Source organism: Solanum tuberosum, unplaced genomic scaffold (assembly GCF_000226075.1).
Source record: "Solanum tuberosum cultivar DM 1-3 516 R44 unplaced genomic scaffold, SolTub_3.0 scf00283, whole genome shotgun sequence".
NCBI lineage: Eukaryota > Viridiplantae > Streptophyta > Magnoliopsida > Solanales > Solanaceae > Solanum > Solanum tuberosum.
The window spans coordinates 459,800-475,704 of record NW_006239207.1 but is presented as its reverse complement, the minus strand read 5'-3'; the positions used below and the strand labels follow the sequence as shown (position 1 = coordinate 475,704).

Sequence of the window (15,905 nt, the reverse complement as noted above, 5' to 3'; positions counted from 1 at the left end):
TCTCCTCCCCCCCCCCCCCCCCCCCCCAAATATGCATATCACTTGTTCCTTGAGTCCATACTTGTTTGCCCTAGTTTTTGATAAGTTAATTAATGGTATAAGGGTGACATTTAGCCCGTATAAGAAGACAGATAAAGTGAGATTAGACAGGATTATGGTGCCTAAAATACAGTCAATTCAGATATCCAGCCTTAGTCTTTCAGAAGAATGGGTATGACTCCCCCTCTCCCGTTCTACTGTCAAAACAGGCCATTACACTAAAGTTCTTTACAGTTGGAAATGATAAGGACTGTGGAGCAATGTAGATACAATAATGTCATGTAGCTTATCCCAACTAATTTGGAAGTGACTCGTAGTTGACATACATATTGACCTTTTCTTTTCCTGATGTCTGTGTAGCAATTTGTTTCCCTTCTAATTATTTCTTGTTTGTTTCATTTTTTACATATTAATTGGTGGCTCTATGGATTGATCTCTGATTTTGGGATATTGCATTATTGGTGGCTCTGTGAAAATTGATCTCTGGTTTTGGGATTTTGTATAGAGATGATTAGTACTTTTTAGTTTGCCCCTTGTTTTCTTGTCTTTGCAGTTCATCCCAAATTTTGTTCTTTCCTTTGAGTTCAACTATGTTATGTATGCTTCATAAACCCTTTGTATGTGATTTTTATGTTTCCTATAAAATTACAGTTACCTTTCCCTCTGATTTAACTTAGTCACCGAACCTCCTTTCTCATTCCTAAACTTGTGTTACTTATAAAAAGAAAAAGTTCCTGACACGATGTTGACATCCATAATATTTTATCAAAATATGCCTTGTTTGCAAAATTCTCTTGTAACTTGCATGTTTTTCTGCTGACTTCCTTATTTTTTTTTTGGACAATGGTACCAGTTTCTGTATTTATTATAAACCAAAACAGTGCAACCTATGCACTGAAACCATATTTACAAGAGTATTCATCTAAAACATCAATGATAGAGACAGTATCATTGGGATACAACTGGTTATACCAAAAACATAAGGTCAAGGTACAATTCAATTTGACTTTCTCCATATTATTCAGTTTACTTTCATAGCATCTAAGGTTCCTCTCCTTCCAAATTGTCCACCAGATACTAGCTGGGACAATTCTCCATCTAATCCTATCCTTTGTCTGTGTACCTGCTTATTCCCAGCTCAGGAGAGCTTCTATGACTCTCCCAAGCATAGTACATACTCCATGAGATGGTTAACATTCTCAAATCTTTTTTGTCTGTGATGCTGAATTTCCATCCAGTGTATCTTCAAAAATCAGCAAAGAGGAAATTATTTGAATTTTTTGAGAGATAATTCCTCGTATGGTCACTCAACTTACTGAATTACGTAGAAAATGGGGCAGCATAAGCAATCAAACTGAAATATTTTTGGTGCCAAATTAGTGGAACATATGATGTCTGTATTTTTACACTTTGAACTGTACAGTTATAAAAGGGAAAAAGGTTGAAGTTTAATCTATGGACATTTGTGATTTCTCCCGTTGCTTGCATGCCTTCCTATACAGGTGTCGGATGTTTACAAGCGACCAAACTCGGAAATAAGTCATGCTAAAGCTGCACTTGAGGAAGCCTCTCAGATTTCTGACAATCAAGGTGTCCAGATGTTGGGTCAAATAAAACATAGCTCATCTCGTTCTCGAGCAATATTATTCAAATTGCTTGCAGATACTGTAGGTTTTGAATGCCGGCTGGTTGTGGTGAGCTTGAAGCTTATTTTTGCTTGGACTTTTCTGTTTATCTCTAAAATTAGGACTAATAATTGTCTTGCTACTTGTTACTATGAATTGTTGCTACCATTTCTTTCATTTCCATATCTACTTATATTTTACTTATTATAAATTTATGGTTCTCAAATCAGGGTTTGCCTGCTGAAGGGTCTGAGTGTGCAGAATCTTATAAGCACATGTCTATACTTGTTGTGCTAAATTCTGTGGAGCTACTTGTTGACCTTATGCGTTTTCCTGGTCAACTTATTCCACGAACAACCAAGGCGATTTTCCTCACCCACATGGCTGCTGGGGAGAGTGACTCTGCAGAAAATGATTCCTGTGATTCGCCTCTGGAGCCTAACAGCCCCCTCTATGGGTTTTCAGAGAGAAATGATACTGATAGGTTAGAAGAAAATTATTATTTATTTTTAATATATTCAACTTCGATTTAGTTTCTGTACTCTTCTTCTGTTGTGTGACGAGTATTTTCCATTTGGTTTCTGTACTCTTCTTCTGGATATAAAAAAACACTCTTCTTCTGTTGTGTGATGAGAATCTTCATAGACATATTATATCTCCCCCTAGAAATTTCTTTTTTTTCTTTGGTGGAGAAACAGTTCGTTGCCTACTTACATATTTGTTTTAACTAATCTTCTATTTCTACAGTTCTGAGAAAGATGACATCCTCCAGTATCAGAGGAGATTTGAAGCATCTTCAAATGCTGCAGGACCTTCATTGAGGAATACGATGTTGCGCGCTAACACTTCAATTGACAGAAAATTGGGGTATTATTTTGCTCATCCTTAAAGCCATGATTTAGCTTTTGAAAGATGGTTAAAAGACCCATCTTTGAGTGTAAGACATTGTGATGTCCGTCTGTCAAATTACTTTTGAAAACTAAGGTTATTTTGCTTGCTTTTTAGTAAATCATTTCTGTACCAGTTTCTCGCATAGTGCGCCTAATACTGCTACAACGGTTTGGAGAAGAGGTCGCAGTAAAGTTATAACAGAACCGAGGACTGCAAGTTCAAGGTTTTTTTTTTTTTTGATGGCACAGACTCCTATTCTGATGTTTTCCTTGACATATTTTTCGTTTTGTTTACAAGTTTTTCAGTCGTTTGGACTTCTAATAATGCTCTTATTCAAAGTCCTGTGATGTTAGGGTCTATTCATGCTTGCACATGTCTCTGTATGTTACATGAATTTGGGTGTGAGTAATAGAAATGGTTAAGGAACAGACACATGTATATGTATTCAGTTTGTAAGGTTTTCTGGTTTCATCGCTTCTCAACATTAATGGAACTCAATGTTACCAAACTTTGTTCTGGTGAACATATCCTTGATTGGATAATCAGAAAAATGCTGCCAAGCAGGCCATGTAGGGCATAAGATGAACACAAATTCATCATGTTGGGTAGCTTGAGCGTAAAGGACAACATGCTTTTGAAACAGAATGTTTGAGGTCTGTGTTCTGAGATTAAGGTACTTTCTGTATTGCACATTGCATAATGTCGGGTTTCCAGATATGATTGTTCGGCTTTATCTGACTTAGTTCCATTTTAATATCAGACAGTATTATACTATTGTCTTTTACTCCATACGATAAATCACTTGGCATGAGGACGTTGTGATCCTTGGTGCTGTTGCTAAGTTCTTATTCTGAGTTTGAAAAAACTGAATCTTATTTGGTGACGCATTTTCTGGTTTCGCTGGAATTATTCTGCAATTGGACAAGCATACATGAAAGAATACAATTGTACCTTTATGTGAAAGTGCTAAGCTAAAAACACTTACCCCCTGAATTAGTTTTAAAGAAGACTCTGAGAAAGGAATTTCCAGGCTTTGTTTGGACAAATGATGGTTACAAGTTACAATACATTAAGTTGCTACTTGTGTTTGACATGCTCATGGTGGAGCTTACATTCGGGGTACCTCCTGAATGACTAGTTTCTACTTTAACTTCTCACATATTTCTACTTTATCTTCACATGTGAGATTTGGATATAACTTATTGATCCATAGATGGAAATAAGTATGTATATATTTTTGAGTGCTTGTCATGGTTTTTGTTTTCAACTCCTGACAATTATTTGGAGAATTTCTTTTAATGCATGTAATGAATTAATTGGGACTTAGATGTTTAATCTGTGTTTAGCAAACATCAAAGTGAGTCTTTTATCCACATTTACTTGAAATGAGCTGTTCAATATCTTAATGTGTAGCTGTGTTATTTTTTCTCATTTTTCAATTGCTTTATATCCTTTCAGTCCTGAGCATCCTTCATTTAGAGCACATGGACGGTCCATGCTTAGCGGTGATAACAGAACTTTCAGAGGTTATTCAGATGATGTTTCTACTTCAAGGTATCTCTTGTAGTCCTGTTTTTTGTTTCCTCTGAGAGTATAACTGCTAATGATTTACATATGTGAATCAATGATATTATTACTATTGGTCTTCCCATGATTTTATCTATATCAGGTATTTTTCTCATTCACGTTTAGTGGCTCCCAGTTTACACTCTTAGGCTAAAAGTAATAAAAGAGGTCAATGATGCTTACATAAAAGTTCTGAATCTTAGTAGGCATTTGTCTGTAGATTCCAAATATTTTTCACTTTTTTAAAGGAATTTATGGAGTTGAATTGTTTTTGGTTATACTTTTTGCAATGAATACTTGGAATAACGTTCATACTTGAATGTACTTAAATACAACTTCAAAATTGAAAAGTGAGTTTGAAAACAAGTTAAAAGATGTTTTGCAAATCAAAAAAATGTAACTTCAAGTTGAATTTGGATTTTTCATGGACAAACACTAATTTTCAAAACCTGTTCTGGAAAATGTTTTTCTTGAGCCGAGGGTCTATCGGAAACAACCTCTCTATGCACAAGCTTAACATGGATGTTGTGTTTTGATGTATTATTCTTTTTTTTTTTTGGATAAAGTAAGTGGTATTAATAACAGCATCAAGAAGATGCAAGAATTACAATATATGGCATTTGAGCTTACAAAAAATCTCTGGCTAACTATACAAACTATCTAAGCCAGAACTGGTGAGTTAATAAACTCCTTTTTGATGCATCATTCTTATAGCTTATAGAGGAGCTCTTGTCCAGCAGCCAAAAGTAACAAAGAATTGCATTTGATAAAGTAACATATTCATCTTGAACTAGTGATCTCCTTTGTGCATGAGTGGTGACCCTCACAAAATTGAAGGATCTTTCAAGAGTTCAGTTGCAGATGAAGTGTATTGGTATTGAACAACTGCAACTCATAGAAAGAGCAGTTATTATTAAGAATCCCGGCATGGAGGCAGTAGAGTGTGCCTAAATTTGGGAATACTTTGCTGAAAAGCTTGACTGGGAATTTATAGCAGTTACAATGTATACAATTTGGTAAGTGTATAATTACAAAATAAAATCATAACTAGATTCCTGATTAATGCAAACCATACAATACACTCTCCCTCAAGCTGGATTTACATATCATAATGCTCGAGCTTGTAACAAATGTACTAGACCCGAGGTCCTTGAGAGATTTAGTTAGAACATCTTCTAACTGATCATTTAAGATAGCAAAGCTGGTGGAGATTAGAGATGGTTTCTGAACCCAACCCGCCCAACCCAGTAAAGATTAGACGGGTTAAAGAGTAATAAGCAGATGGGTCAAAATGTGTAGAACCCATTTTGACCCTTGGAAAGAGTGGGTTAGGACGGGTTAGTAGACAACCCAAACCATTGGGTTGAAATTGTTCTAAAGCAAATGAATAATATCTGGCACAGAGTTCGAGGACCCAAAGCTTAGTGAGAAAGCATTTGACAATTGGATGATTCACAAAGTCTCCTTATTTATCTGATACTATTAATTATAGCAATTTGATGAAGGAAATTTGTTAAAATACTTCTTTAAGTTTTAATTTTCTTTGACAATTATCAATAATATTAAATTATTAGAAAATAATGAATCAGCAATGTACGTTTTGTCTAGCTAATGATATTAGTATCTAAGTTGCCCGGGTAGAGGTGTCCCATACAAGTGCGGATCTAGAGGTCGGATCCTTCATGATCAAATTTTAAGATTCGGGGATATGCATCCAGATATGGATACTGGTGCGGGGATTCGGCTAAAAATAATTTGAACATCTAAAAATCAAGTTATGAAATCTAAATTATGAGATCTTATGTGGACAACTTGAGGAGAAAATATTGATCAAGAGGAGAATCCTTGGAGGAGATAAAGGAAAAGGAGTGACATAGAAATTTCTATCTACAAGGCAACCATTTTCTTCAATTTCACCTTAGCTTTTGTTTTGATTACAGAAATCATTGAATTTGTCCGGAATTTCTCTGTCGATTTTGATCAAAGTAACCAAAATCAGTTGACCAGAATGGGTACGGATCCCGCACCCACATCGTGTCGACACAGGTGCGACACCGAAAGTGAAGAGTCCAAGCAACTTAGATTAGTATCATTCAATTGATTTTTTTGGCTGTTTTTGATTTTTGACAAATCATGAGAGAAGTTCATTTATTATGTCAAAGAGAAGCACACATAAATCACCATATGTTATGCATAATAAGACCTAAAAAGGCTAGAGTTCAAATAATCTGCACAAAAAATACTGAGTATATGTATAACTAAAATAGAAAATCTGAAAGTATTTCCTATTCTGACTTAATAATAAAATCTTGACTGATGGTCTTTTATATCACAATTAAGGATGCATCTATGTTATAAACCTATAATCCAAAAAACGAGGTGGAGGAAAAGTAATTGTAACATTGGTAGAATTGGGCGGGTTGGGTTATAACCCATTGCTCAACCCATCTTGAACTTAGTATCCTTTGGGTGGGTTGGATCACGACCATTTGTTGTACCAACCCACTCTAACCAGCCCATATTTAACCCAACCTGCCCATTTGACACCCCTAATAGCGATGCATCTAGACTCAATCTTCTGTCTAATGAAATGACAATCCACCTATATATGTTGTCTTCTCATGAAAAACAAGATTTGAGGCAATGTCAAGGGGAACTTGATTGTCACATATTTTTATTTGCTTTACTTCTACACACCTTCACTCTTGGAGAAGTTGTTTAACCAGATAAGTTCACAGGTTGCAAGAGCCATAGCTCAAAATTTTGCTTCTGATGTCTAGTCTTGAACAAGCGAGGTTGAGTCCCACAGATGTCACACTAGTATTCTTAACTACGTGGTCATCACGACCTTGGTCAATAAACCATAGTTCAATTGAAGTGGACCATAACATGTAGTTTACTACGGCCTTCCAATTTCACTGAGGTAATAGTGGAAGAATTTGAAATGGATGGAAAGAGGTTTGATATCACATGTTTGAAGAATCATCTTTCCCTGTCATATTTGATATTTCTGTATGATTCTATGACGAGAAGAGGAAATACTAGAACCAAAAAATAAAAAAACAACTTGCAACAGTAACCTGAAACCTAGATGGCTTAATGACTTGAGGCGAGCCTACTTGTACCAGATATGGGTGGAAAGGATCCCGGATCAGTAGGTTCAACTGGTTGACAGTAAAGGAGTTGGATTCTGAAGGTGAAAGGAAGTGATTCGGATAGTATTATATTCTGGGCTTGAGTGTCCTTTCTCTAGCAATCCTGTAGATAAAAGATTCGACGGAAAAGGTCACGGGAAATTGTGGTATGTGGGGATGTGTGGGTCAGGTAGCGAGATGGGTCAGCATATGGGAGTGAATGGCTGGTCTTCTGGCAGTAGATTTTTCAGGGAAGGATCGCCAGGAGCCTGTGAATCTTTCGAGGTATAAAGTGAGACTTGAAGAGTCCTAATAAGGAGAGATCCGACTCCAGCAGTGAAGAGATCCCTCTGGCAACACTGTAGCTTTTTAGAGACTCAGAAATATTTAGAAAGCAGGGGTTCTCCCTATATCATGAAAAAAATTGTAGTATAGATTACTTAAAAGCTTGATTGGAAATTTATAGAGATTACAGTTTTACATTTCAGCAAATGTATACTTGCAAAATAAACTCGTAATTATATCTCCAATCAGATCCCCGGTTAATGCAAATCATGTAATATCTTAACAGGAAAAGTTTATTTCTTAGATAGTCTGCAGCTAAATCAAGCCACTTAATAGGAAACAGTAGGTGGTATTCTTGCAATGAGATGCTCCACTAATTCGGTTTATTTACCCCTTTTTGCAGAGCATCTCAGAATAAAATTTAACCCGTCTTTGAAATGGAAAAAATATGTACAGTTTGTTCATCTTTGGTGTTCTGAACGAAACTGCATTACCCTTCCATATTTTTATGTAGATAGGTAATACCAAAAATGTTGGCATGCATCTAAGTTAAAATATGTGCAGGTTCTTGTCTTCTATACTGATGTACTCTGTTTTCTGTTAATAACTGAATGTACTTCTCAAAACTTTCAAATATAAATAAAATTCGTGCAAATGTTTGCTGAGTTTCCTATTGTTTCACAGGTCAGAAGGTGCACCGACATCAGAAACACGGAGAATACGAAGAAGAAAAACTCCAGAAATTGGTGATGATGTCGTAAGGTCAATATTTTTACTACAATAATCATATCAACAGCCTTACTACAGCACTTCTATACATTGGCTCATATTTTCCTGTATTAATTTCCTGTATTAATTTTGTACAAAGTTGAACTTGCTTGATTCCCATTGTGTCATTATATCTATTTTCCTGACAGATTTCAAGAAGTTTCTTAGTTTCAAAAAAAAATTCAAGAAGTTTCTCAGCTGCGTTTTGTTTGATAAAAATTTTTTTGTTCACACACAAAGTTAATTGGTATAGAAGTAAGGAAAAAGTGTTTTTCTTTTTCCAAAAAACCAAGAGGTCATTGATTCCACTTTGATCCTTATTTCTGAAATTTAAAGAAATTTTAATTTTTCGTTCCTCCCGTCCATTTCACTGTAATTTTTTGCAATAATTCTTTATCTTATTCTATTAGTACTTATCTTCCATATTTTGCATAAAGTTTCCTAAAGTTTTCTCTAACTTTATTTTTCTTGTTGAGCCTAGTAATTTTTTCAATACTCTTCTTTTTTTAAATGTTGCTAGTTACTAACTCATTTGTCTAATACATATTATTTTATTGAAAATGTTATTACGTTTAGATAATGGTGGTGAAAGTAATAATATGGGTGGTATGGTAAAAATAAAACAAACTTATGAATAACAATATACATTTATATAGAACTATCCAAACATCACTTAGGGCCACTTACAGCTAAAAAAAGAATATCTTACCTAGAAAGGGTTCCTGGAAGTTCTTTATCATAATATGGTGTTGACCTGAAGATTGTTAGAAGACTTTTTATGTGCCACTTTCTTGTACTTATTTCATCTTTGGGTCATAACCATACCAGGGCTGTTATAGCTATGAATGAAGCATTCAAGCAGAACCGACTCTTGAAAGAGCAAGAAGAAAGTAGTTCATATCATCATGCCTCAACCAACAGAGATGGTGCTTCAGATCTGAAAAAAGATGTATGTTACCTTTTCTCTCTGGTTTGAGGACCTGTATTAGTTTTGATATCTTTTGCTCTGGTAACAGTTAGGTTTTATGCGTGATACCAGTGGTCAGTAAAATTATGTTTTTCAGTTTCCCCCTTTTTAGAATGAAAAGGAATACTCCCTCCGTTTCAATTTGTTTGTCTGGTTTGACTTGACATGGAGTTTAAGAAGGTATATAAGACTTTTGAATCTTGTGGTCTTAATACAGTTTTCTCCAATTCCACAAGGAAGAAAGTTGTTTTCCAAAACATTTTGACCAACCTAACGTGGAGGAAATTGAAAGTTTCCTGCATACAAACCCCTAGTGTGACCATAGATAGGAGACTATCTTTTCTTAAATCTAATAATAACTTGGATCTCAAACATTAATAATTCGTTCTACTTTGTTAGTTCTAACTTCTAAGTTCATATATCAGCTTTGATGTTGATAAAGTTGATCATTTTAAGTTGTATAGAGTAAGAAACATGCACCATCGGTCCATCCCGGCATGCATATTTTGGACAATTTGGCTGGAGTGGAACAGAAGATAGTTTGAAGGCTTACCTAAGCCCTGTACATAAAATTTGATACAGATCCTTGTATTTCGGCTTTCTGGTGTAAGATAACAGATGTATATGAGTTCCTCAGACCCGAGATGTTTGAAATAGGGAAGTTCTAAATATTTGCCATGTATAATTTTACCTGCTAGGTGCCATCTCTGAAATACAGTTACTTTTATTTGTAAAGCAAAACGATAGATTTTATCAAATTGTTGGAGGGAACAAGTTACAACACTTTTAATCTAGTTGTATATAATTACACACTTGATACTCATACTTGAGTAATCAAATATTCTATTTTCTTTCTGCCTTTTCTGTGAGGATGTCAGCGGTTGGTGGTGGTCTGGTGAACTTGAGGGAAGAGAACTGTTGCAAATGCGTTGAAGGAGGATGAATATTTAAACTGTTACCTGTTACTGGTGGGAGGTGGCAGGTATCTGTGGAATTAGGCGAGGTGCGATAAAGCTCCCCGGACACCACGGTCATCAAAAAAAATAAAAAAATTTAGGCTGTGTTAAAATAGTTTCTATGTGTTAAGAACACTGATTTTTTCCCTATGTAACACTATTGAAGTTTGGATTTAGTTGAAATTTCTTCTTAACTCTGATTTGTGGGGACTCTAATTGTGGAAAATAAATGAAAAGGCATTATCTTTTTGTTTTCCAATTCAGGTTTAAATCAAGAGGTTGTCATATTCCCATCCAAAATAAGTTTAGAACCCAAAACTCATCAATTTGTGAAAGTTAATATCTTGTTTGAATCTGTACTTGTTTCAGTCATTACTTACTAGAGTCCCTTTTAGGTCCCTGGTTTCACCATGATGACCATGATGAAATGTCGGATCTGCATTCTAACTGTTTTGCTTTTTCAAGCGAGCAGATAAGTTCACAGAGATCAATGTCATTACCCTCATCTCCCCACGAGTTGAGGAGACAGGTTCCAGAAAAAAGTGGGCCAGACAGGATGAATGATGAATTGGTCTCAACCTGGAACAGGATTCTAGAATCACATATGTATCTGAATAAGCCTCTTCTACCTTTTGAAGAATGGAATATAGATTTCTCAGAGTTGATTGTTGGCACTCGAGTTGGGATAGGTAAGCATTGTTCTTAAACATTTTTGTAGTAATGCTGATGTATTTCAGCTTCTTTTCTTTCTTTCTTTGTTAAGTGCATCGATTAGATATTTCTTTAGTGCCACTTATAGGGCTGCAATGAGCTAGGTGAGTCTGCTCCCTTTGCTCCTTGGTCTCATGCTTTGTAAACTAGAATGTTATTGCTGGTGGATCATGCTCTGCCAACTTTATTGTAGGAGCAACCCAGGCAGCCAGGTTTATCCTTTTCGTCATCATAGTTCATGAAATCTTGATTATTGTTCTTTAATTATGATATTAAGTTGTCATCAAAATTATGATATCAACTAAAACTTGGATTTAGCTGCTTCACTTAAGACCGTGGAGGATTCTACAGAGAGGGATGTCTAGCTGGGGACCGTATTCAAGTAAAACTAGGCAAATGAGGGTTCATATGTGTTGTGTGAGGGAGGGAGGGAAGGAAATTACATCTAAATTACCATTTAGCCTAAGTCTATATTAAGTTTAGAACATCTTTGAAGAGTTGAAGACAAGAAAGTGGACCATATTGAAGATTAGGAACACAATGATGATTTCTACTGGTCTGCCGATGTGTCCTGTTGGGTTTTGCTACACTGATCAGAGATTCTCCAATAGTCCAATATGCTTTTGCACCTCTATGTGAAAGATGAGTTTAGAATTGACCCTGAGATGTTCTGTTAATTTTTTTCCTCCCGAATCTCATGTACAAAAGGACAACATTTTGTGGCTTCTATGGCAGAAAAGAACACAAGTGTGTGGACATTGGGGTGAAATAGGTTCTTCTGATGGTTCTGACATACTAAAAATGCCACCAGAAACGGAGATGTGGTTATTTGTTTTCTTTAATTTCTGTCCCTTGTGACTATCAGCTCTAATATCCCATTTTCCGTTAAAATCTTTTTAAAAGTATTCAGTCGTTTCGACTTCAAAATAGATTTATAACAAACAGAATCTCGTGATTCCTATCTAAATCTTACATCTCTAATAATATTTTTTGTTCTTCCATACATGAGCCTCTGCTATGAGCTTATACTGATCTGATGATCCCTATGGCATGGACAGCAAAAAATTGTTGGGACAAGGATGCAAACTAAAATCTATGAAACTTGGATGTGGATCTTGCAGATTGAATGTTCACCAGATGTCGTGTCCTATACAGTCCTCTTGTACTAGAAAGAGGTCCTTACAGTGTTTAACACCCTTCCCAAATAAGAAGCAAATTGCGTCATGTCACTGAAGTGGAAAGATACACTAGATATGGATACAGATAGATGCCAGAAGGATTTGTATTGGACATATAGGAAATTTTTGTACATAACCTGTTGAGGAAGTAAAGTCACTTACTTGTCTCTTCAATGATCAAAGACCAGATATGTATTTTTTTTTACATTTTGTTAACTCACTTCATCTGTATCAAAGAAATGATTGTACAGTGACCTGTAGAATCAATGTGAGTTTTAGAATATGACGCTGACTTCTATTTTTCTAATGAAAGATCTGGTTCCACCACCCCATGCTATATTAAAATTTGAGTTCTCAAACACTCCGGTTATATTTCTAGGGTTCTTTGGAGAAGTTTTTCGTGGCAAGTGGAATGGAACTGAGGTTGCTATTAAAGTTTTTCTGGAGCAAGATCTTACTGCTGAAAATATGGAGGACTTCTGCAATGAGATCTCTATCCTTAGGTGTTGTATCTGCTTTATGGGTTTTGTTACTTTGAGCTTTATATAGTTCTAACTTGTTGTATTCTTTTCTTGTCACTTTTCCCAGCCGACTTCGACATCCAAATGGTACATCTCTCTTCTTGTTTGTTTCAAGTGTTGGTTTTTAGTTTCACTCCCAATATTGCTTAGAAGTATGATATTTGTAATTAGGATTTAGGCTAGTGTGATTTAACTAATGCTATTCCTCACAGTTATATTGTTCCTGGGTGCCTGTGCAAACCCCCCACATTTATCAATGGTTACTGAATACATGGAGATGGGATCTCTATATCATTTGATCCATGTAAGTGGTCAAAAGAACAGGCTTAGCTGGCAGAAGAAGCTCAATATGCTTCGGGATATATGCAGGTTGGTTTACCAAATGTTCTGAAACTAATACACCAGACATGTTACTTATACCCTGACAGGATTTATGATAATATTAACTGATTCATGTTTCTGTTGGATCTAAAGAGGTCTCATGTGCTTACATCGAATGAAGATTGTCCATCGTGATTTAAAAAGTGCAAACTGCCTTGTGAATAAGCGCTGGACTGTCAAAATTTGTGATTTTGGCCTCTCAAGAATAATGACAGATGCATCTATGAGAGACTCAACGTCTGCTGGTACTCCTGAATGGATGGCTCCAGAACTCATTCGTAATGAGCCTTTCACAGAAAAATGTGACATTTTTAGCTTTGGTGTGATAATGTGGGAGCTTTGTACCCTAAACAGACCATGGGAGGGTATACCACCCGATCGGGTATGTTAATTTGACCTTGTAACTTGATACAGGTTAATTAGCTATAGAAAATTGACATTGGTATATTTCTACATTGCTGCATCTAGTAATGCATTATGCTTATTTTTAGGTCGTTTATGCTGTTGCCAATGAAGGATCTAGGTTAGAGATACCTGAAGGACCCCTCGGCAGACTAATAGTAGGTAATCGCAGTTGGATATAAGTTACATACACCCTATAAATTTTTTACACTATTAATATATTTTAGCTGATAACCTGTTAGTTACCACTTTTACCAGGTTATCAATTAATGTTTATCATAGAGATTACTTATTATCTGTGTTGCTTGTACTCTCCAAAGATGTTGCCGCACCCGTTTCTGATCCTCCAAAAATACACTACTTTTGGAGGATCTGACATGCACCATTTCTGGGAATTCCATTTCATTTTTTATTTTAAGTTGAGTGAGTAGTAAGTAGCTAAGTGGATTTTAGCACATGCTTCTATGAGAATCTCCAAAGAAATTAGGAGAGTAATAATAATAAGACTGATTTGAAAAATTAGACAAAGTTCGACTACTTACTAACCTTGTACCCTAATTCTCGACCCCCATTCCTTCTATCTAGTATGATGTTCTTGGTAAGTTGTAGGTGTGTCATGTTTGGTCTAATCATCTCTCCCCAAGACTTATACGGCTTATGTATACCTAAGTGATGTGATTGCATAAATATTTTTTACACTATTTCTTTTTGTGATGAGTTTGGCCATAAACTTATTTTTGCAGATTGCTGGGCAGAGCCAAACGAAAGACCTAGTTGTGAGGAAATTTTCTCTCGACTTCTTGACTGTGAATACTCACTATGCTAAGTGAATTCAGTTTTCCTTTGTATAGTGGAATACATTGTAGAGGCGTTAATTGATGTGCGGCTGAAGTTTTTACTTTCATATGATTTTCCAGTTTAGAAAACATGTACGCTTTGCCTGCACTCAAAATATAGAAATATTCCTGCTTTTCTAATAACAGCAAGCAATGATAAGAGGTAATGATCTCTTTGTCACATTCGAAGGATGTGGAGCGGATGAGATTGTTTCTCTCTTAATTGAAGATTTTGGTTTCGAGTGTTGATGTGAAAAAATTCTTGGTAGGAAATGGAATCTGGATTGATTGGGCTTCAATGCGGATATCGAATGAAAAATAACGGATTTGAATACCATTGTAATCCCCCTCTGTCCTTCCCCTCCCCCCAAAAAAATAATTTTGAACTTCATATCCAGTTAAATAAGGTCACATAAATTGAAACAAAAGACGTACTAGTTAATTATGGATAGGGTTGTGGATAATAATGTTCCAAATTAGAGCAGGTTAAAAATCATCTACTGTAAAATTGAACTCAACTCCAATGTGATCCACTTGTTCAATAAGTCCACAAAAGTCCCCTCTTCTATATAAGAAAAGAAGTATTTGCAATCTATTTCACTATTGGTTAGTAATTTAGTAGTCTTTCCAACAAAGTCATAAATTACTATTTTGAATAAAAATTTTTTTATAAACTTACAACAATAGAAAAAATTCATATAAATTACTCCCTCCGTTATGCCACTATTTTGGATTTCACGTGCATTAAGAAACTAAGTAAGTTTACTATTCTATCCTTATTTAATTTTTTTGGAACTCAAGTTTTCAATCAATGAATATGAATTAATTTATTTTGATTAATTAATTTAACCAATGAATATGAATCATTTATTTAGCTTTTCTAAGTTGGTCAAATGTATATTTTCAAGGCTAATAAGTCACAAGGATAAAAAAGGAACAATATGGTAATTTATGCATTGATTTTATGAAATGACAAGTATTATGAATCAATTATTTATAGAAAAGGATGACATATAAAAAGGAACAGAGGAAGTACAAAACAAAAAGAAATCATAGAGCAAATATACGAAGGTGACCTTGAGTGTAACTGACAAATATATTCTACGCTTACGTTTTAAACATACGATATGAAATCATGATTTCAAATAAGCATTTGGACATGTGATTTGAGATTATTATTTCAAATCCGAAATTCTCCAAACAAAAAAATACGATTTAGTAACTCAAATCATGATTTTAATTTTTCTTAAAATATAAGACTTGACTAAAAAAATTATCAGTTTAAATTTTGCAAAAAAAAAAGGACTCATGGCTAGCGTGAAGAAATTCTTCGTACCGTATAAAAAAATTATATAGAAAAATAACTAGTTACTATTATTATTAATTGGTATTTAGATAAAATTATATATATTTAAAAACTTGTAATCACAATTCACAAATATTTATTTACAAAGAGAAATGTGAAGATATACAATTTCTCAATATTCAATAAGATATCTTAGAATATTCTAATATTTTGTTTAATAAAATATAATTTATTGTTCAATAAGATGGTATAAGAATTAATTTTATTTAATTTTGATAATTTTCATATACAAACTTTAAAAAATTTAAATGATATATAAGTGGAATTTTTTTTTGCTAA

At 34.8% G+C, this 15,905-nt stretch overlaps 1 protein-coding gene across 3 annotated transcripts in view; it reads left to right on the top strand.

Annotated features, from left to right (window-relative positions):
- Positions 1-14,436, top strand: part of LOC102583897 (serine/threonine-protein kinase EDR1) — a 22,311-nt gene extending 7,875 nt beyond the window's left edge. Inside the window, exons 4-17 of one of the 3 annotated variants that reach the window (XM_015314190.1) lie at positions 1,542-1,733; positions 1,895-2,148; positions 2,412-2,531; positions 2,689-2,778; positions 4,014-4,109; positions 8,225-8,302; positions 9,137-9,257; positions 10,704-10,920; positions 12,500-12,623; positions 12,709-12,728; positions 12,854-13,010; positions 13,116-13,404; positions 13,514-13,582; positions 14,168-14,436. In XM_015314190.1, the coding sequence (XP_015169676.1) occupies positions 1,542-1,733; positions 1,895-2,148; positions 2,412-2,531; positions 2,689-2,778; positions 4,014-4,109; positions 8,225-8,302; positions 9,137-9,257; positions 10,704-10,920; positions 12,500-12,623; positions 12,709-12,728; positions 12,854-13,010; positions 13,116-13,404; positions 13,514-13,582; positions 14,168-14,254 (1,914 nt within the window). In that variant the 3' untranslated portion in view covers positions 14,255-14,436. Of the gene's footprint in view, positions 1-1,541; positions 1,734-1,894; positions 2,149-2,411; positions 2,532-2,688; positions 2,779-4,013; positions 4,110-8,224; positions 8,303-9,136; positions 9,258-10,703; positions 10,921-12,499; positions 12,624-12,708; positions 12,729-12,853; positions 13,011-13,115; positions 13,405-13,513; positions 13,587-14,167 lie in introns of all 3 variants that reach the window. The other 2 variants (XM_006358905.2, XM_015314191.1) reach the window with 2 other exon arrangements.
- Positions 14,437-15,905: the final 1,469 nt, after the last annotated feature.